General features: G+C 52.9%; 3 protein-coding genes across 4 annotated transcripts; 2 read left to right on the plus strand and 1 right to left on the minus strand.

The window, feature by feature from the left end:
- The first annotated feature begins 474 nt into the window (after nt 1–474).
- Nucleotides 475–5,160, plus strand: LOC129007673 (double C2-like domain-containing protein gamma). Its single transcript, XM_063670824.1, has 10 exons — nt 475–690; nt 1,037–1,111; nt 1,438–1,798; nt 1,967–2,196; nt 2,416–2,525; nt 2,608–2,743; nt 2,877–2,927; nt 4,200–4,357; nt 4,455–4,536; nt 4,672–5,160. The coding sequence occupies exons 1-10, from the start codon at nt 640–642 to the stop codon at nt 4,972–4,974; spliced, it is 1,557 nt and encodes a 518-aa protein (XP_063526894.1). The 5' UTR covers nt 475–639; the 3' UTR covers nt 4,975–5,160.
- Nucleotides 5,161–5,270: 110 nt separating this feature from the next.
- On the minus strand, nt 5,271–10,961 carry NDUFV1 (NADH:ubiquinone oxidoreductase core subunit V1). Of its 2 annotated transcripts, XM_054438831.2 has the most exons (10): nt 10,737–10,947; nt 9,331–9,413; nt 9,087–9,257; nt 8,175–8,358; nt 7,245–7,434; nt 6,605–6,817; nt 6,243–6,409; nt 5,834–5,915; nt 5,547–5,692; nt 5,271–5,440 (listed from the first exon to the last, which is right to left on the minus strand). In XM_054438831.2, exons 1-10 carry the CDS (start codon nt 10,806–10,808, stop codon nt 5,354–5,356), a joined length of 1,395 nt encoding a protein of 464 aa, XP_054294806.1. In that variant the 5' UTR covers nt 10,809–10,947; the 3' UTR covers nt 5,271–5,353. The 2 variants fall into 2 exon arrangements, with proteins under 2 accessions (XP_054294806.1, XP_063526895.1); XM_063670825.1 differs by lacking the exons at nt 5,834–5,915; nt 6,243–6,409 and having other exon boundaries at nt 10,737–10,961.
- A 1,798-nt stretch (nt 10,962–12,759) lies between these two features.
- Nucleotides 12,760–13,519, plus strand: LOC129007676 (uncharacterized protein NDUFV1-DT-like). The gene is given in 2 exon segments (XM_054438832.1): nt 12,760–13,422; nt 13,424–13,519. Coding segments are annotated over 2 exon segments (759 nt in total).
- The last annotated feature ends 7,775 nt before the right edge of the window (nt 13,520–21,294 follow it).

Genomic DNA, 21,294 nt, shown 5'->3' on the forward strand with positions numbered 1-21,294 from the left:
TGAAGTCAGCATGCTGAAGAGGTGTCTGCCTCCATGTTCACTGCAGTGCCATTCACAACAGCTAAGACACGGCAGCAACCTGACTGCCCAGCATCAGACGGATGGATAAGATGGTCTGTCTACACTGTTCAGCCTTAACAAAGATGGACATTCTGTCATTTGTGACAACATGGATCAACCCGGAGGACGATATGCTAAGTGAAATAAGCTAGGCACAGAAAGATGAATACTATACGGTCTGATTTTTATGTGGAATCTGAAAAAGTTGAACTCCTAGAAGCAGAGAGAATGGTGGTCACCAGGGGCTGGAGAGTGGGGGACTAGGGATGGGGAGAGGGGAGACATTGCTCTTAGGGTACAAAGTTCCAGTCAGGAAGAGTAAGCTGAAGGCCCTGTTGCACAGCATGGCAAACATCCCTAACAATAGCGCCTTGTGTATTTCACAGTTGACTGAAGAGTACATTTTAAGTGTTCTTTTTTTCATTAGCCTGTCTGACTCTTTCTACAATGCATATTGTAGAAATCGCATTTCTACACATATCACATCAGAACACCATATTGTACCCCATACACACCTACAGTTATGTTGATTAAAAATTAAAAGAATAACTGGGGAGAAGAGAGGAGAGGGAATGCTGGATGGTTAAAACCAGCCAAGATCCCCTGCAGGGGGTGACCCAGAAACCAAAGGTGAGTAAGAGTGGTCAGGTCAAAGGGCAGGGAGGGTGGCCCAGTTTGGGAGGGGAGTGGGCCATTACTGTGAGATGCCAAGGGGACACTCCTTGGTGAGGTGAAAAGGGGCCATGCCTTACCAAAGGGTTCAGATTTTATTCCAAGCAGGGGTGGAGGTGGGATGATCTGGTTCATGTTTCAGAGTGTAAACTGGCCACCCCCACAGGGCTCCATCATAGGGGCCCCCTCCTGTGGCTCCCCTCCTCTCCTCCCCAGACCTCCCTCCCCTCCCGCCTTCCCATGCACCCCCTCCCCTCCTTCTATGCGCTCCCTCCTTCCCACAAACCACTTATCACCTCCACAGCCCTCTGTCACCTCCGGCCCTCCGGCCCTCCAGCCCTCCGGCCTCCTCACCTGGGAGCAGGGCCACATGATGGTGGTAAAAATAACTCCCTTTGACAAAGTGTGAAGGGGGCAGAGGGAGGAGGGAAGCTGAGCCTCAGCGCTAGGAAGAAGCTCTGAGAGGGTTCTGAGCTCTGGGTCACCCTCACTCACTGGGGACACAGCAGTCACGGGCTCTGCCCCCCAAGAGTGCATACCCACTGCCAGCAGCAGCAACTCACACTGGGTGAAGTAGCTCCCAGAGCGGTAAGGACCAGGAGCTGGACTGACTCCCGACACACCCAGTCCCCTCCAAAGCCTGCCACGACTCTCCAGGCTGAGGACTCCCCCGGCCCTTCCCTCAACCGTGCGCTCTGTCCTCAGGTCCCTGCATGGTATCAGCGATGCTTCTTCACCCCATTTCCGAGGCCGGGTGCATTCCCGCCAGCCCCAGTCCTCAGGCATTTCTCTGAGTCTCCGCACCCCCGTCTGGGTCCCATGGCGGGCACTGCGGCAGCAGGTGGGCAGCCTCCCCGGGTTAGCACGCGGGAGCACATGGCCGTCGATGTGAGCCCGGGCCCCATCCGGCCCATCCGCCTGATTTCCCACTACTTCCCGCACTTTTACCCTTTTGCGGAGCCTGCCCTGCACCCTCCGGACCTGCGCCCCGCAGCAGCGTCCACCATCCGCTCTGCACCCCAGCTGCAGCCCGACCCAGAGCCAGAAGGAGACTCAGACGACAGCAGTGAGTAGGGGCAGGAAGAGGGGGACACCCTGAGCTCAGCCCAGCCAGGAGAGGGAGTGGGGTGTCCCTACCATCTGGCCATGGAGGGGCAAGGCAGGAGGCACGTGCCATGGGTGGGGGCAGACTGAGCTGAGGTAGGTGGTGACCCTGCCTGCCACCCGCCTCTAGCTGCCCTGGGCACCCTGGAGTTCACACTTCTTTTTGATGCAGACAACAGTGCCCTGCGTTGCATGGCTCATCGTGCCAAGGTGAGGATGGGGGTGGGTGTTCCTGGGACAGAGGGCTGGGCCACGGGCCTGTCTCATACCCACTGTCTTGTTCCCAGGGCCTCAAGCCATTGGCCTCAGGCTCCGTGGACGCCTATGTCAAAGCCAATCTGCTGCCAGGGGCCAGGCAAGGTGAGGGGAAGCCCCAGGCCCCCCACTGCTGCCCTCTGGTGGAACACCCAGGCTGGGGCACCCACTTGGCTCTGCTTGGCTCCTCCCCACCCCGCAACGCCTAGGTCTCAGTTGCTGGGATGTGCAAATAGTGGGGGTGTCCTACCAGGGAGGTACGGTGGGGGGTTACAGGACGGTCTTAGCCCTAGGAGGCCCTGACCCACCCTGCTTGGGCCCTAGGCCAGCCAGCTTCGGACACGCACCGTTCGGGGCACGAGGGTACCTGTCTGGGAGGAGACACTCACCTATCACGGCTTCACCTGCCAGGATGCTGCCTGCAAGACCCTTAGGTGAGGATCCGGCCTGGGCCACCTGGGGGTGAAGCAGAGGGATGGGGCTGGCCTGGCCAGGTCTGACCTGGGCGGCCATCAGGCTGTGTGCGCGCGAGGACCCATGGCTGCGGCAATGGCAGCAGGCGCCTCAACTGGGGGAGCTGCGGGTGCCCCTGAGGAAGCTGGTGCCAAACCGAGCCAGGAGCTTCGACATCTGTCTGGAGAAGCGGAGACTGGTGAGTGGGGCTGGAGCACAGGGTGGGACTGCAGAGGCCAGGAACCTTGTGATGGGGGGAGCTAGAGGGGAGGAACAGGGAGGGGGACCTGGGCAGCATCTGGCCAGGATGACCGGGCTCTCTGCCCTTTCAGGCCAAGAGGCCCAAGAGCCTAGACACAGCCCGCAGCATGTCCCTCTATGAGGTGGGTAGGACAGCTGGGCTGAGCAGGTATGAGGGGGCAGGCCTGGTGGCAGGGGCATAGGGGACTTGGAGGAACCTGAGGCCAGCTCTCATAGGCCCCGTGAGCCCTCATTGTCACAGGGGACAGCCAGGTACCTAATGGCAAAGTGAGGGTGACTCCCTTGCCAGGGCGGCCCAGAGGAGCTGTGGGGCACTGGGACAAGCAGAGCCCTTGGGGGCGCAGCTGGGCAGAGACCTGCCTTGAGGCAGAGGCTGAAACTGGCGGCATTTGTCCATGGCCTGGGATGGGAGGCTGGGCGAGGTGGAAGAGAGGACAGATGGGTAGGGCTCCCCGGCTGGGGTCTGGCTTGAGGGGAGTGTGGGGGCCACTCCTGGGGCAGGCTGTCCTAGACAGGCCCTTGTCCGGAGACAGTGAGGGTGACTGCAGGGGTTTCTTTGATACCACTGGAGACCAAAGACCTAGTTAGAACCTCTGTGGTTGGTGGGGGAGGCAGCTGGGAGGCTGAGAGCAGGGCCCCCTACCAGCTCCTCCCCGAAGTGCCGGGTGCCCTGCCCCCTGGTGGAGCCACAAGTTGCTGCAGCTGTCGATTAGCCCAAGTGACCAAGGTGGCATGGACAGGCCACTTCACCCAGCGCCAGCCCTGTGTACCCTCCGCCCCAGATCCCAAGCACGACAGCGCCTGGAGCATGGTGGGTGCTCACAGAGCACTCCCGCATTCCTGAGAACCGCCTGTGAGCAAGGTAGTGGGGCTTTCTGCAAATGGAAACCTACCCTGTGGGTGAGAGCAGTGCATCCTCCCCGGGCTTCCTCCCTGAGCCTGTTCAGAAGCACCAGGGCCCAGAGTGTGACAAACGACACTCAGCATCTGGTCCCCAGGGAAGTAGGGGGCGAAGACGGTGGGGTTTTGAAGAGATCTGCTTCTCCTTGGGAAGTGAACATCCTCTCAGAGCCGCTTGCCTACAGGGGTGGCTATGGGCACTGGATGGGAAGCCACTTAGGGAGCTACTGGCATGTCAGCCAGTTCGCTTCTCCTCCATGACAGACGTATCTGACTGGTCATGTGGTCAGCAAGCCTCGCCTTTGGTCAGGCCCTAGAGGGTACAGCTGACCCACAGGGCCACTTCCATGGCACTGGGCAAGTGGCTGTATTGGAAATGAAGTCGTTGCCCCCGATTTCTTTGGGGCCAGGTTGAGCTTTCCTGCCCAGAGCGCGGAGGCTAAAGGGGGTGGGCTTTGGGCTGGATGGGGGCTGACCTCAGCCTACACCTGCAGGAGGAGGTGGAGACAGAGGTGGCCTGGGAGGAACGTGGGCGCGTCCTGCTGTCGCTGTGCTACAGCTCTCAGTGGGGTGGCTTGCTGGTGGGTGTGCTGCGCTGCGCCCACCTGGCCCCCATGGATGCCAACGGTTACTCGGACCCCTTCGTGCGCCTGTGAGTGAACTGGGGTAGGCAGCAGGGAGGTGAGGACAAGACGGTGACTCCTCACCTCTCCAGGGCCACACCTAACCCGCCAATCTTCCCCGTTCAGTTTCCTGCATCCAAATGCAGGGAAGAAATCTAAATTCAAGACCAGTGTTCGCAGGAAGACCCTGAACCCCGAGTTCAATGAGGTGAGCCAGGGCCAGGCAGGTCCCAGCCAATCCTGGCCCTGACATGCTGAGCCACTACCCTACCGTGGCCTGCTTCTTAAGCTGTGGAAGAGCCGAGGCTGCCTCCTTCCTGCCTCTCTGCCCTTCTCCCTGCAGGAATTCTTTTACTCAGGCCCACGGGAGGAGCTGGCTCAGAAGACGCTGCTGGTGTCCGTGTGGGACTATGACTTAGGCACGGCTGATGACTTCATTGGTGAGTGGGAACATGAGAAGCTGGGGTGGGGGCCCAGTAGGCTCCTGGCGGTTCCTGACCCATCCCCCATGGCAGGCGGGGTGCAGCTGGGCAGCCATGCCAGTGGGGAGCGCCTGCGGCACTGGCTTGAGTGCCTGGGCCACAGTGACCACCGCCTGGAGCTGTGGCACCCGCTGGACAGCAAGCCTGTCCAGCTCAGCGACTAGCCCATGGGCCCTGCCTGCTGCCCCTCCACTACAGCTGCCTGAAACGTCCCCACAAAAATGGTGGAGGCTGGGGCTGCCTTACCCATCATGCCCAGCCCCAAGTCAGAGAGGCGTTTCCTCTCTCCCCGCTTTCACATTCACCCCACCCCAAATCATGGAGCCGAAATAAACATCTCCTTCAAGCCAGACGAGACCCTGTCCTTTCTCTGGCCATGGGCCAGACTGGACCCTGTTCTCCCCTCCCACCCTTGAGGATCTTGTGCTGGGTAAAGGGTAAAGAGCACAGTCACAGCAGCTGCAGTGGGAGGGTGGGCAGCACTCGCTTTATTGTCCAGCATTCCAGACGGATAGACGCAGGACAGCAGGCCAGAGTGGTGGGCTAAGAGGCAGCCTGCTGGGCCTGATGCTGCTGGGCAAACCGCTGCATCCGCTCCTCGAGCTCCGGCCGAAAGTGGCGGATCAGACCCTGGGGTCGGTGGGGGGACCGTGTGAAACAGAGTCCAAAAATCCCCCAACACCCTGGGTCCTTGATGCCATCCACCCTCCGTGCTACGCAGAAGGGTGGTGAATACCTGCACAGGCCAGGCGGCCCCGTCACCCAGAGCACAAATCGTATGGCCTTCTATCTGCTTGCTGATCTCCCACAGGGAATCGATCTCGGCCGGCTGGGCGTCCCCCCTCACGAAACGTGCCATCACCTTGTTCATCCAGTCCACACCTGCAGCCACAGCCACAAGAGAGGGCCTGATGATCTCCCCAGCCAGGATGTGGGGCGGCGCTTGAGGGGTACAGGCCACGCGGTGGGGTGGAGGTTAAATGAAGCCACAGCGAGCAGACCCCCAACCTGCCCGATGCTCACCCTCACGACATGGGGTACACTGGCCACAGCTCTCGTGCTTATAGAACTCAATGAGGCGGGCGATGGCTTTCACGATGTCGGTCTGGGTGACGAGGGGCAATTAGCAGGCACCCACAGCCAGACAGAAGCCTGGGCCTCAGCCCCCTAGCAGCAGCCCCTCCCCCAGCTCCAGAAGCTCTTCCCAGCCCACCCAGCGTTCTGGCCTCCTCCAGCCTCCCTGGGCCCCCTGTGCTGCCCAGACTCCGGGGTATTCTCCTCAGAGCAGCCTTCCTCCCTCCTCTTCCACCTTGCTTTATCTCAGGCTGCAGGAACTGAGACCTGAGTGCTGGCAAGAGGGTTTTCTGGGAGGCCCAGGGAGGGAGACAGCAACCAGGAGGGCAGGGACCAGGGCTGGTGTGTGAACCCTTACCGAGCGGTCCATGACGATCACCGCGGCTGTGCCCAGGCCTGTCTGTGCCTGCACCAGCGCGTCGAAGTCCATCAGCACCGTCTCACACACAGACTTGGGGATCAGTGGGGTAGACGAGCCGCCAGGGATCACAGCAAGGAGATTGTCCCAGCCGCCCGTGACACCCCCTGGGGCCCCAAGTCGGTCCCCAAAGGGATGCATGGTCAGGGCTGGGGCCGGCACACCTGCCTAGTCCTGAGCCCAGGCCCTTAGTCAGCCCCTAGACCCAGCCCCGTCTCCTGAGCCCTCCCGTCCAGGCTCTCTTCGTGGACACCTGCCCCTACTGTGCACCCACCCACCACCTGGCTGGCCCCAGGCCTTACCAGCATGCTTCTCAATCAGTTCTTTCAAGGGCACAGACATCTCCTCCTCCACAGTGCAAGGGTAGTTGACATGGCCAGAGATGTTGAATAGTTTGGTGCCTGAGTTGCGTTCTCTGCCAAAGCCAGCAAACCAGGTACCCCCACGGCGGCAGATTGTGGGGGACACTGCCACTGTCTCCACGTTGGCCACAGTTGTGGGGCAGCCAAACACTCCTTCAGGGAAATGGGAAGAGAACAGGTGGCTGCTAGGGGGTGGGGCAAGTTTCCTGGCAGGGAGGTGTGTCCCAGGGTCTGGCTCCCATGGCAGAGCCCCTGCTCTAATATCCCCTTATCATTCTTATCCCTGCTGGACCCCGAACTCCAGAGATGCCTCATTGCCTTGTTCACCACCATGCCCTTAGCCTCAGCACAGGCACTGTGAAGGTGGAGCCACAGAGCAGCACTGGTGGGGGGGGGGACGGAGGCAGGAGGAGGGACTGCAGGCGGCTCTGGGGGAGCCTGTGTGTTGCTGCCAGCCTACTCTCTATCTGGCCCCAGCCGGGAAGGCACTCAGAAATCCCTAAGAATAATCCAAAGGGAGCCTAGCCAGATCCTGGGTGTCACAGGACACAGTCTGACCCAGGGTTACACCAGGCCTTACCCACGTCTGCGGGGAAGGGAGGCTTCAGGCGGGGCTTGCCCTGCTTGCCCTCGATGGACTCGATGAGCGCTGTCTCCTCTCCACAGATGTAGGCCCCAGCCCCGCGCACCACAAACACGTCAAAATCATAGCCAGAGCCACAGGCATTCTTGCCAATCAGACCTGCCTCATAGGCCTCTCGGATGGCCACCTGCAGGACAAAGGTGTGAGTTTCCCAGCCCACCCCCAGCCCAGGAGTCAGCCTATAATTTCAGGAGTCATGAAGCCCTTGAAGGCCTCCCATGGTGAAGCTCCTAATGCTCCTGGTATAAAAAATTTTTCTAGCTTAGTAAAACGAATTGGAAAACTTGACTATGATCTGGAACAGATAAGCAAGAAGGAATACGTAAGTAAGCTGCTTTGCTGCCAGGAAAATAAAAATGAAGTAGCTATTATCAGGTCTCCTAACTACCCTAGTCTGTGAGGAAAAATAAAAGTCTTTATAAAATTAAAATAAAAATGTAATTGCCTATATCCTTATTGCCTTAACCTATTTTATTTTTCTATATTTCCTACAGATATAAGTATAATTCATAGTTCCAAGCAATGAACATAATGTAATTTCTCCAAATAAGAATTGTTTATATTCACAATTATTCAGCTCTCTTGCTAAACACGTAGTTCCACTTAGGTTTTTTCTTCTTACTACTTGTTATTATAAAAAATACTATATTTTTGAAGCAAAAAAATTTACACCAGCAGCATTAGGAGCCCTGGAAGGAGGCTTTGGGAGCCAAGTCCCATCTGGGATGCATGCAGGACTGGCCACCACTCCCCCAGTTCAACCACTGAGAGACCAGGTACTAACACCTCAGAACGACTGTGCTGGGTGAGGGGTGTGTGAGTGCACACTGAGCACCTTCTCATCTGTCCACGTCTCTCCCTGCCCACCTGCAGATTGGAGGCCTCATTGTAGAACTCCCCTCGGATGTAGATATAGGCGGCACGGGCGCCCATTGCCCGGCCCCCCACCAGGCAGCCTTCCACCAGCTTGTGAGGATCATGGCGTATGATCTCCCGGTCCTTGCAGGTGCCCGGCTCCCCCTCGTCTGCGTTCACCACCAGATACTTGGGCCTGCAGGGGCCCACAGGTCAGACAGGCTACAGGGCCACCAGGACTGGGTCTTCAACTCCATGCCACCCCACTCCACCCAGGGAGGCCTCAAAGATGTCTCCTCTGACAGCCAATCCTTCACTGCCCTCCCAACATGTCCCAGGGGCTCTGCTTGCCCACCACCAATGACAGGGAGCTCACTGCCTATTCTATCTTTGGGTAGCTATGACCACAAGAAAGGTCTTCATTCAGCTCATGCAAACATCTCTCCTTGTGTCTGCCCCTGAGAGCCAGATTCTACTCTTGGTGACAAAGAGCACTCCTCAAGCTCTACCATCAAAAGGAGGTAAAGCAGGTGACATCTATCATTTGCTTTATGTGCCAACCAGCGTACAGGCCAAAAGCTGTATGAACATTATCTCTTTAATCCTTGCATGATATCACCGTACCTGTTTACAAAAAGGAAGCTAAGGTTCACAAAGGCCGGGAAATTGCCCAAACCTCTATGATTAGGAGGCAGAGCTAGGATTTGGACTAAGTCTGCCTGAGTCAAAATCATGTGTTGATTCTGCTACATAAGTCTCCCCTGTGGAAGTCCACAGAGTAAGTCCCATCCATTTAAGGCCTGGGAACATGTGCCCACCTCGTTCATGTTAAGTTTCTAAGGAAAGAGCCCAAAGGCCCAGGGAAACCCCAGCCACCCCCAAGTCTCTCCCACAGCCACATCTGCCCCACCCCCACACACACACCTGCCATCTGAGGGCTTATTCATGAAGCTCCACTTGAGGCCAGTGGGGAAGCCAGCGCCTCCACGGCCCCGCAAACCCGATGTCTTGATCTCACCCAGGATCCAGTCGGGCCCCTTCAGCAGGATCTCCTTTGTCTTGTACCAGTCACCTCGACTCAGGGCACCTTTCAGCCTGTACAGAATAGGGAAGGCAGTGAAGGGGATGCCTTGCTCCGGGACCCAACACACTAAGGGCACTGTCTCACCTCCAGTCATGGCGGCCGTACAGGTTGGTGAAAATCCGGTCTTCATCCTTCAGCGAGCCAAATGAGGTTTTCTTGGGTGCTGTCTAGGGAGACAAAGGGTCAGGAGGACCAGCAGCGCTCTGGGGCCATGAGGGATTGGGCCAGAAGCTACAGAATCTTGGGTCTCCCTATTTAGGAGGGGCTGGGCTAGGGCTAGGGAAGCATCTATAGCATCATAGCTACCACTGCCACTTAGTAAGCATTTTTTTTTTTTTTTTGAGACAGACTCTTGCTCTGTTGCCTAGGCTGGAGTGCAGTGGTGTAATCTCAGCTCACTGCAACCTCCACCTCCCAGGTTCAAATAATTCTTGTGCCTCAGCCTCTGGATAGCTGGGATTACAGGCACTCACCATCACGCCCGGGTAATTTTTGCACTTTTAGTAGAGACGGGGTTTCACCATATTGGCCAGGCTGGTCTCGAACTCCTGACCTCAAGCGATCCGCCCGCCTCAGCCTCCCAAAGTGCTGGGATTACAGGCGTGAGCCACCGCGCCCGGCCATTAGTAAGCATTTTGTTTAGCAGGTACTGGATGGAAGCATTTTACATCCAAAATCCCATTTCATCCTCATAACAACTCTATAGGAACTATTTTCTCTATTTCACAGAGGAGAAAACTCAGGCTCGGAGCAAAAGGAACTTATGGAAGGTCTCACAGTCAAAAGCAGCAGGTCCAATGTGAGCCCAGGTCTGTCGGTGGCCAAAGCCCACAGCTGCATCACTGCACCACACCGCCCCACAAGCCGAGTGTGGCGGCTTGGCCCTTTCCTGGCCCGGCTGCCCTGCTGGACCAAAACTTGGGTAGGCCAGGGGCCTTTTATATTCCTAACTCGGCCGAAGAGGCGAAATGTGTTTACTGATGGGAAAGAAATGCCTCCTTAACACACAGGTGATGGAGGGGCTCACTGAGGATGAAATGAGGAGCCCCACGACCCAGTGGAGAGCGCCCCAGCTGAGGGCGACGGGATTCCCATCCTTTTAAGAGCACTTTTCAGCCACTTCAGGGCGCAGAGCAGTGGACGGGAAATCAGGAGGTGCGCATCCCTAAATGGGGCAATGACCCCTTCACGCCCTACAAGGCTGTGACAAGGAGGGAATGAAAGACTAGGGCACTTCATAACCCGCAAAACTTCCGCCAGGCCGAGGACCGTGAAACATGGGAAGCCAGCAAGCCAGAGGGCCAAGGGAGTCGGCCCCGCGTTGGGACCCGTTCCCCTACTTCAACCAGGCCGAAGCGAGGGCCTTCCCACCTGGCCTGGGGAGAAGGGCTCTCCAGAGGCCACTACAGACCCCAGGGACTGCTCGTGCACAGGGGCGGCCGCGACACCCGGCCCCGAACACCCGTGGCCCCAGCCAGGCCGGGCCTCACCGTGTCACCGCTGAAACGCACAGATACCCGCGCGGGAAGCGACCAGCCGAGCAGCCGCCGTGCTGCCAGCATCGCGGGGGGCCAGCTGGGTCACCTCACGCTGTCACCTTCACAGCACTGAGGCTGAGGAACTGGCGCGATAGACACGCTAGGTGGCGCGCAGGAAAGACGTCACGCGCCCGACGCCGGCACCGCCCACCGGTATCGCTGCGCCCCTTCAACTTCGCCAGCGGCCCCGCCTCCTCGGGGGAGGACTGAGAGGCCAGTGCCTTGGCGCCGGGGCTTCTGGGAGATGTGGTCCCACCGGCTTGGGGTCTGCCTTCCTCCCTCCGCCGGGCTGGCATTTACCGGCGGCTGTCCCCACCCCTCGCTCTTTCGCTCCCTCCTTAGCCCGCTTCACTTCGTGGACTACGCCCGCCGGCTCCCAGCCTTTGATGCCACAAGTAAACAAACCTCGCATGTCGCCTTCTGCTGGGTCCTGGTGTGTTCCACTTTCTATAGATTCGGCGTTTAGTGTGCACCTGCGGTATGCATCGGTGTATCATGGGAGGAGGGAAAAGTCAAGCAGGTCATGCCCGATCCTCATGACTACGTTGCAATTATTCTGCCCAGTGCGAGCCCTGCCAGACTGTGGGCTTCCCCACACCGGGCGTCCATGTGCTCGAGGAAGGATTGCCGACTCCAAGGCAGAGGGTTGTTCGCGGAGGTCTTCCCGGAGGGCCTGTCACGGAATCCTAGGCTGGGGTGAGGCAGAGAGGATGCAGATGGTCAGTGCACGGCGCATCCCCTTGCTGGCGCCGCTGAGTTCTCTCAGCTCTTGTCAGGAGAGTCCAGCACTTTGTGCTTCTGCCCAAAATCCTGGCATGGTCCCTGCTGCCTTTGGAATCAGCCACTGGTCCAGGATTTAAGGGCTCTGCGACCCCGTCCTTCGCCAGGGTCATCACGCCCAGGCCACTGCTGTGAACCCCATCCCCATCCCCCAAGACCCCTTTCTGCCGTCATTAGACTTTAGGGCGTTTGTGTGGCTGTCCCCTTCCCTCGGTTTTCCCCTGACCTGAGGAGGTCCCTGTGTCCTTTGCCTTCCCAGGAGGTCTTGGAAGCCTGATGAACTCGTCTTTTTCAGTTTCCTGGAACTCTCTGCTGTGGTCCTCGTGATAAGAGTGACCTTTTTGGCCTGCTCTCCCCAGCTCTTTTCCAGTCCTCATGGGGAGGAACTATCTCTGTTCTTTTGTGCTGTAATCATCCTTCCTTATCTCTCTAAAACGTGCTGTTTACAAAACTCCTTTGCAGCTCTTTTCTCACATACCCCGCAGCGGCCCCGCAAGGTGTTCACTCCATTTTGTCCACGAAAAAACTGAGGCTCAGGGGGGTTTTGTCCTTTGTCTGTGGGCATGAAGCTGCTGAGTGGTGGAGCTGGACTAGAATCTAGGCCTTTCTTCCCTTCCACAGTGCCCCACATACAGCAAACCCACAGAACAACTGACACGCATGTGACAGTCACTGTGGATGTCAGTGACATTGCCAAGAGAGGCACCAAGAGATCTCTTCCCTGTCTGAGGTTTCCCAGACAGATAGAGTAGTATCAGGCCCAGAGCCCAGGAGTCCTGGCTGCCAGCCCCAGACCCCCTCTCTTGGTCAGGGAAAGAGGTTGCCTAGGCAAAGCTGGGGATTACACAGCTAATCCAGGCTCAGACCTGAGTCCTTGGATCCCTCCCTTTGGGGCAAAAGAAGGGGGGCAGGTCAGAGCCAGCGGGTGGATTCCTTTCTCATCTCTCTCTAACTGGGTCAAAGGAATACAGGCTGAGGGAGAGGCAGGTTGGGGATGCTGGGGACAGGAGATGCTGGGCATGGGGGGGATGGAAAACGGAGAGTGAGGGAAGGAGCCTCTGTTCATTCAGTGCCAGGCTCTGGGCCAAGCACTTGCCATGTGTTACCTCCTTAATCCTCCAAAACTCCAGCCTCAGGAATGATGAGCCCTGTTTTCAGAAGCAGGGTATCAGCATTGCTGAGTGGCCTGCCCAGGATGACACAACTGCCAGAACTCGGCCTGAGGTCTCCTAATAACAAATAATCCCCCACTGGTCCCCACCCACTGGAGCACCTACTTGCCAGGCTCGTCAAGCAAAGAAGGAGATCCACTCCAACGTCATCTCCCAGGAGCCTTCTCTGCAGCGTCTCAGGTCCTGGCTCTCACCTCCTCAGCACCCATCCCATCCTGTGTCACTCTGTGTATCAACCTCCCCAGCCAGCCTCCAGGCCACAAGCCAAGAGGTATCAAGGGCTCCTCCCTGTCCTACTGGCCCCACATCCACTGTGTCTATCTGGTCAACTTTACCTTCCAAACATTCCCTGCACTGTGATAGATGGCTGTGGCCCTGTCATCTCTCACCTGAAATTAACAATGTATCCTTGGGGCCTCCCACCCTCATATCTTGGCTCCTCCAGTCCCTTCTCTGCAAACATGGAACAGTGGGATTATTATAAATCTCAGACCCGTTTTGCCCCTTTCCTGCCTGAGAGTTTTTGTGGTTCCCCACTGCCCTCAGAACAAAGCTCAAGACCCTTTGGCCTGGCACTCAAGGTCCTTTGTGCTGCCACCTGTCAACCTCCCCAGTTCCAGCTCTTTTGGTTTTGCCCATACAAGCTGGATCTGCACCAGAGGATCTGTCTTCCTCCCAGCTTGGCCCTTACTCCTCCTAGGAGCCCTTTGGACGTCACCTCCCCCAGGAAGCTTTCTGCAACCACCCTACAACTGTCCCTATAAACTTTATAAAACCAATTAGGGAAGAAGTAGGGGGGAAAGATGAAAATAAACCAAGCCTGCAGCACACTCAGCATTCATCATGAGGTCAGCGGCTCTCTGACCTGCTTCCTCATGGCTGGTTGGTGCCTGTTGTCCCGGAGTCACAAAGACCCTAGATTATAGCTGCCCTTAACTGCTGTATAAATAACAACTTGAACATGAAATGTTAAATTTTCCTTTTGAAATATTCCTTCAGGTCCTGCATGCTGATAAAACTACTGACTCAGCTGGTCCCCATGAGGAGCTGGCTCACCAAAGAATGCGGTTTCCAATCCCAATTATTTCATGCCCCTTGCTCAGGCAATCAACAATCCCAAATTTCCAGCCCCTTGCCCTCCACAATCTCCTTAAAAAACCCAGCCCAAAACTCCTTGGGGAGATGGATTTGAAGGTCTCCTCCCATCTCCAAACTTGGTGCCCTGCAGTCATTAAACTCTTTCTCTGCTGCAAACCCTGCTATCTCAGTGTAATTGGTCTGTTACTGCATACATATGGGCATACAAACCTGTTGGTCCTACAACAAACCCATACAACTATCTTGAGCACTTATTGTCAGGCCCAGTGTGAGTAAGACATGATCAGATCTTCCCCAACCCCCAGCACAGAGCTTCTCAAAGGAGGGACTTACTCAATATTGTAATCAAATATTATATTTGAAAAATGAAAAACATCAATTTTTTCCTGTGTTTGAAATTGAAGAAATACCAAAAAAGCAAGAAGAAAGTAATAACATACTATGACCATCCTGATAATACCTGTTACTGTTTCTAGGTGATTTTTTTTTTCATATTTATTTATTGAGATGGAGTCTTGCTCTTGCCACCCAGGCCAGAGTGTAGTGGTGCAATCAGCTTGCTGCAACCTCCGCCTCCTGGGTTCAAGCGATTCTCCTGCCTCAGCCTCCCAAGTAGCTGGGATTACAGGTGCACACCACCACACCTGGCTAATTTTTGTATTTTTAGTAGAGACAGAGTTTCACCATGTTGACCAGGCTGGTCTCGAACTCCTGACCTCAGGTGATCCACCCACCTCAGCCTCCCAAAGTACTGGGATTATAGGCGTGAGCCACTGTGCCCAGCCTGTTTTCTAGCTGATTTTAAAACACTTCACAGTAGCATATTAATATATTGGTTCTTAAAAATTTAGACCCTTACAGGCAGGGCGCAGTGACTCACGCGTGTAATCCCAGCACTTTGGGAGGCCAAGGCAGGCGGATCACGAGGTCAGGAGATGGAGACCATCCTGACTAACACGGTGAAAGCCCGTCTCTACTAAAAATATAAAAAATTAGCCGGGCATGGTGGCGGGCGCCTGTAGTCCCATCTACTCGGGAGGCTGAGGAAGGAGAATGGCGTGAACCCGGGAGGCACAGCTTGCAGTGAGCTGAGATCACGCCACTGTACTCCAGCCTGGGCGACAGAGCGAGACTCTGTCTCAAAAAAAAAAAAAAAAAAAATTTAGACCTTTACAAAAGAACTGTAAAGTCCCCTCCTACCATCTTAGAGCCAAATGCTGTTGAATCTGATATCATCTTCCAATCCTTTTAAAAAATTATTTTACTTGTGCATATATTTACCCACAGAAAAATATGAGCGTTTGGTGCTTTTTATTTGTAGTAATGGCGTTTTGTATGTTTGGTTTGAGACAGGTCTCGCTCTGTCACCCAGGCTGGAGTGCAGTGGCATGATCTGGGCTCACTGCAGCCTTGACCTCCCAGCCTCAAGTGATCCTCCCGCCTCACCCTCCTGAGTAGCTGGAGCCAAAGGTGTGGGAAACCATACCGGGCTAGTTTTTTAAAATTTGTATATACAAGGGCTCTCTATGTTGCCCAGGCTGGTCTCGAACTCCTGGGCTTAAGCGATCCTCTGGTCTTTGCCTCCCAAAGTACTGGGAATACAGGCGTGAGCTGCTGCACCCAGCCTAGTATTTTGATGTGATGAGTCTACACCTTGCTTTTTTCATTCAACACAATGTTTTTGAGATTAGTCTATGTTGGCACAAATAGATTTAGAAACATGATTATCTGCAAGTGATGCCAAAGCTTCAAGGTTAAGGGCTTGGATTCAAAATCCTGCTTCTGCCACTTCCTACCAATGAGATTTTATGACCCCTGCCTCAGTTTCCTCAAGTGGAAAATGAGGATAACATATACCCTAAAGGAGTGATGGTTACAGTTACTGAGAAAGTAAATGAGGTGCTTGTAAAGTGCTCAGAGCCATGCCTGACACACAGCAAGGGTCCCAAGAGTGTTTAACTTAGTGCCCAGAATTCTAAATGAATTCAGAGAAACACCATGTCTTTACAATCACGCATCTTCCCACCCAGGAATGTGGTCACTCCCATTGTTTCAGATCTTTTAGCTCCTTCACTAAAGACTTAGAATTATTTTTTAATTCTATAATTTTTTAGCGCAGGAATTTTATGTGATATTTTGTGGTTTTATGTTTTTGTAATCTCTTTTCTGATTACATTTCTAATAGGTTGTTGCTTGTGAATGGAATACTATCGATTTACCTTTATTGATATTGTATCTGGATCACTTAATGGACTCTGCTATTATAAAAGTTTATTCAGGCCAGGTGTGGCAGCTCACGCCTGTAACCCCAGCACTTTGGGAGGCTGAGGCAGGAGGATTGCTTGAGTCCAGGAGTACAAGACCAGCCCTGGCAACAGAGTGAGACCCCATCTCTACAAAAAAAAAAAAAGTAAAAACTTAGCCAGCCATGGTGGTGCACACATATAATCCCAGCTCCTTGGGATGCTAAGGCGGGAAGATGGTTTGAGCTGGGGAAGGTGAGACTGCAGTGAGCCATGATAGCACCACTGCGCTCCAGCTTGGGTAAGAGAGCGAGACCCTGTCTCAAAAGCAAAACAAAAAAACTAACTAAATAAATGATTTTTAAAAGGCTACATCAGTGTAGTGTGGGAAGTAAAAAATAAAATAAATAAAATTGTATCCTTTCAAGCTTTTCTTGTTTTGTTCTTGCTGTAGTTGTTGTTTTTCGAGATAGGGTCTCACTCCATCACATAGGTTGGAGTACAGTGGCATGATCACAGCTGACCACAGCCTTGCCCTCCCAGGCTCAGGTGATTCTCCCACCTCAGCCTTCCAAAGTGCTGAGACTACAGACCTGAGCCACTGCGCCCGGCCTGCTTTTCTGTTTTCTCTGCTGGTGATCACACTGTTGAGAAATAGTAAGGATAGTGTCTCTTCCTTTGTAATATCAGGTGTCTCGTTTCTTTTCATTATTGCACCAACTAAAAACTTCAGGATAAGGCTGAATAGTGGTGACAGCAAGCTTCCTTATCTGTGGTGTGACTTTAATGGGAATGTGTAAAGGTTTGATATTATAAACCAAAAGGAAAATTCTAAGCCCCCCACCCATCCAAGTAGACCCCTCCTCTCAGCAAGGGCTTTCCAAAGTTAACCTGAAAAGCTAGTTCAGGCCATGATGAAAAGGGGAGCCGGACATGCCTCATTACACACTCCTGTCTTTCGGAATTACTGATAGAACAGACTCTTAGACATCTGACAAGGAACATTGATGATCTATTCTCTCCGAAGCCTGCTACCTGGAGGCTTTATCTGCGTGATAAAACCTTGGTCTCCACAACCCCTTTGTAACCTAGACATTCCTTTCTGTTGATCACTCTTTCAACTGATTGCCAATCAGAAAAATCTTTGAATCCACCTACTACCTGGAAGCAGCCCCCAACCTGCTGCCTATTGTCTGGAATCTTACATGTCTCGATTGATGTCTTATGTCTCCCTAAAATGTATAAAATTAAGAACATGTGGCCCAACCACCTTGGGCACATGTTCTCAGGATCTCCTGGGGGCTGTGTCACAGACCACCAGTCACTCATATTCAACGTAGAATAAATATCGGCTGTGCACAGTGGCTCACGCCTGTAATCCCAGCCCTTTGGGAAGCTGAGGCAGGCAGATCTCCTGAGGTCAAGAGTTCAAGACCAGCCTGGCCAACATGGTGAAACCCCATCTCTACTAAAAATACAAAAAATTAGCCAGGCGTGGTGGTGCATGCCTGTAACCTCAGCTACTGGGGAGGCCGAGGCATGAGAATTGCTTGAACCCGGAGGCGGAGGTTGCAGTGGGCCGAGATCACGCCATTGCACTCCAGCCTGTGCAACAGAGCAAAACTCTGTCCAAAAAAAAAAAGAATACATCTCTTCAAATATTGTACAGAGTTTGATTCTTTTTGTTGACAATATTAAGGTCCTCAGTTCTATTTGTTAATTTTTTTTTATCTTTTCATATCAAATGCCTTAGGCCAGAAGTTTTCTGCTGGATGCTCAGAAACAGAATTCCTGTGTGTGGGTTTCTGATTATATTCCCCCTAATTAGTAGTAGCTACTTGTGAAAAATAAAGTAAAGACAGAGTGGCTGCAGAAAAGAACTGTCGATCCAGGTGCAAAGGGAGATAAAATTCTCAACAATAACACCTTAAACCTTATTAGATAAAGCTGGCAGTTGGAAACATTCACCAGTCTCTAGCTTACTCTCTTCTCTGACATCCTTTTTTTCCACCCTCCCAAGTAGCTGGGATTACAGGTGCACACCACTATATCCAGCTAATTTTGTATTTTTGGTAGAGACAGGGTTTCATCATATTGGTCAGGCTGGTCTCGAACTCCTGACCTCAGGTGATCCACCTGCCTTGGCCTCCCAAAGTGCTGGGATTACAGGCGTAAGCCACCATACCTAGCCTCTGACATCTTGTACTGTCCTCTTCTGCTATGTCTTCTTCCCCGATCACCCAGAGGTTTCTTTCATGACACCCACTGCATTCTTAAGAAAGTACCTTTAGCTTCCAAATGGCTTGCTTAAAAACTGGGTGTGTAGGCTGGGCATGATGGCTCATGCCTGTAATCTCAGCACTTTGGGAGGCCGAGGCGGGCGGATCACGAGGTCAGGAGATTGAGACCAGCCTGGCCAACATGGGGGAAACCCCGTCTCTACTAAAAATACAAAAATTACCTGGGCGTGGTGGCGCGTGCCTGTAATCTCAGCTACTCGGGAGGCTGAGGCAGGAGAATCGCTTGAACCAGGGAGTAGGAGGTTGCAGTGAGCCGAGATTGCACCACTGCACCACAGGCTGGTGACAGAGCAAGACTCCGTCTCAAAAAAACAATACTGAGTTGTAGGTAATTGTAGTTCAGGGCAATAAAATTCCATTTGCCCTAACCGATCTGGGTGTGGCTTGCCTGGTTGCTCAGGGGCATCTTGGAAGCAGGCCTCTCCTCCTATGGGGCATGAAAGTTAAAACATGCTGAGAACTCTGGCCTATTTATCTTAAAACAATTAGTATGTGTGACAGTTGTCATAGCAACCAGTAAGTATGAGGTTTGCTGAGGCTTTTGGCAGAGACCACGATTATGTTATGAAAACTCCCTTTGAGAGCACAGTTCTATCATGAAGGTGTGCTCAGTTTCATGGAAGGCTTTTTCTGCATCTGAGATGGTGTTGTTTTTCTTCTTTAATCTGTGGTTAATCACATCAATCATTTTTCTAATTTGTTGACCTAACGGGGCAGCAGAGCACAGTGGCTGAGAACACAGAAGGAGGCCTCTCTGGACTTAATTTTGGATTCTTCCACTGAATCAGCTGCGTGTCATGGAGCAACTTTCTTGACTTCTCTCTGTCTCAAGGTGGTGTCATGACGATTACATGTTTTAATCTCCATGTAAGTGCTTGCTATTCTTATTTTTTCTTATTCTGGGTATAAACCCCAATTGGTCATGATGTAATATGATTTCATTGTCCTGCTGCATTTGTTTTGCTAACATTTTCTTCAGTTTCTACACCAGTGCTCACAAGAGAGGGTAGCCTCTAGTTTTACTTTCTCCGGGGGATCTTGTTCAGTTTTGCTACAAGATTATGCTGGCCCCTTAAAATGAGGTGGGCCACTTCCCGTCTTTTTCCACATATTGGAAGAGTTTGCTCAGGTGAAAAATTATCTATTTCCTGAAGCATGACTATAACTTATTGTAAAGCTATCTGGAGCTGGGACCTCTGCTTAGGGGTGATTGAAACACTATCTCCATTTCTTTTTCTTTTTCCTTTTCTGTTTTTTTTTTTTTTTTTGAGATGGAGTCTTGCTCTGTCACCCAGGCTGGAGTGCAGTGGTGCGATCTTGGCTCACTGAAACCTCCGCCTCCTGGGTTCAAGCAATTCTCCCTCAGCCTCCTGAGTAGCTGGGACTACAGGCACATGCCACCACACCCGCTAATATTTTGTATTTTTGGTAGAGACAGGGTTTCACCGTGTTAGCCAGGATGGTCTCGATTTCCTGACCTCATGATCCACCTGCCTCAGCCTCACAAAGTGCTGTGATTATAGGCGTGAGCCACCGCGCCTGGCCTCCATTTCTTTTATGGTTATTTATCTATTTCCTTGAGCCAATTTTGATCACTTATAAAGAAAGTTTTCTTGATGAATTGTTAATTTTTCTGTTTTATTTTATTTTATTAATTTTTTTGAGACAGAGTCTTGCTCTGTCACCCAGGCTGGAGTGCAGTGGTGCGATCTTGGCTCATTGCAACCTCCACCACTTGGGTTCAAGCGATTCTCGTGCCTCAGCCTCCTTAGTAGCTGGGATTACAGGTGTGTGCCACGACACTCGGCTAATTTTTGTGTTTTTAGTAGAGATGGAGTTTTGCCATGTTAGCCAGGCTGGTCTCTAATTCCTGGCCTCAAGTGATCCACCCACGTCGGCTTCCCAAAGTGCTGGGATAACAGGCATAAGCCACCGAACCTGGCCAAATTGTTACTTTTTCTCGAACTCATGAACTCTCGGCTCACTCACGCGCCACCACGCCCGGCTATTTTTTTTTTTAGTAGAGACGGGGTTTCTCCATGTTGGCCAGGCTGGTCTCGAACTCCTGACCTCAGGTGATCCGCCCATCTCGGCCTCCCAAAGAGTTGGGATTACAGGCGTGAGCCACTGCGCCTGGACATATACTCTGTTTTTGTTTTCACTTCATATTCAGGAAGGGGGATAGAGATATTAATTAGCTTTTGCTTGGACATGAAATTTAGGTATGATATAAAAATTTAAGAGTAATCACTAAAAATAAAAGTAAAATGTGTTACTTCCAATAGTAGGGGAGAAGAGATTAGCACAAAAAAAACTCAATTCAACTGAAGACAAGAAAACAGAGTAAAGAAGAAATACAGGGAAAGAATGCTAAATAGGAAATACAGGCCAGGTGCAGTGGCTCACGCCTGTAATCCCGACACTTTAGGAGGCCGAGGTGGGTGGATCACTTGAGGCCAGGAATTCGAGACCATCCTGGCTAACATGGTAAAACCCCGTCTCTGCTAAAAATACAAAAAATTAACTGGGCATGGCGGCAGGTGCCTGTAATCCCAGCTACTCAGGAGGCTGAGGCAGGAGAATTGATTGAACCCGGGAGGCAGAGATTGCAGTGGGCCGAGATCGTGCCATTGCACTCCAGCCTGGGTGACAGAGCGAGACTCTGTCTGGAAAAAAAAAGTTTTTCTAGTTTTTATTCTCTGGTCTTGATGTGTTTGACAAAGACATAGTGGGTTTCAGGTTGTATCCTGCTGTCTTGAACTGGAAATCTTTTTTTTTCCCATGAATTTAAACTGGAAAGAGTAAAGTCAATCAGTCACGGCCGGTGGGGCACGCAAAGGATGAGGTGAACATATTTAAGGCAAGCAGCTCAATGAATGACGCATCAGGCCCAGGCCTCTCTCCCTGCTGGCCCAGC

Source organism: Pongo pygmaeus, chromosome 9 (genome assembly GCF_028885625.2).
Source record: "Pongo pygmaeus isolate AG05252 chromosome 9, NHGRI_mPonPyg2-v2.0_pri, whole genome shotgun sequence".
Lineage (NCBI taxonomy): Eukaryota > Metazoa > Chordata > Mammalia > Primates > Hominidae > Pongo > Pongo pygmaeus.

Excerpts from the sequence above, each read along its gene's own strand:
- LOC129007673 (XM_063670824.1), top strand. The coding sequence starts at position 640 with ATGGTTAAAACCAGCCAAGATCCCCTGCAGGGGGTGACCCAGAAACCA. Across the intron at positions 691-1,036 it reads GGGTGACCCAGAAACCAAAG|CCCTCTGTCACCTCCGGCCC; the intron begins GTGAGTAAGAGT and ends TCACCTCCACAG. Across the intron at positions 1,112-1,437 it reads AGCAGGGCCACATGATGGTG|GTCCCTGCATGGTATCAGCG; the intron begins GTAAAAATAACT and ends CTCTGTCCTCAG.
- NDUFV1 (XM_054438831.2), bottom strand. The coding sequence starts at position 10,808 with ATGCTGGCAGCACGGCGGCTGCTCGGCTGGTCGCTTCCCGCGCGGGTA. Across the intron at positions 8,359-9,086 it reads AATAAGCCCTCAGATGGCAG|GCCCAAGTATCTGGTGGTGA; the intron begins GTGTGTGTGTGG and ends GGGCCCCTGCAG. Across the intron at positions 5,441-5,546 it reads GGGCCGCCTGGCCTGTGCAG|GGTCTGATCCGCCACTTTCG; the intron begins GTATTCACCACC and ends CACCGACCCCAG.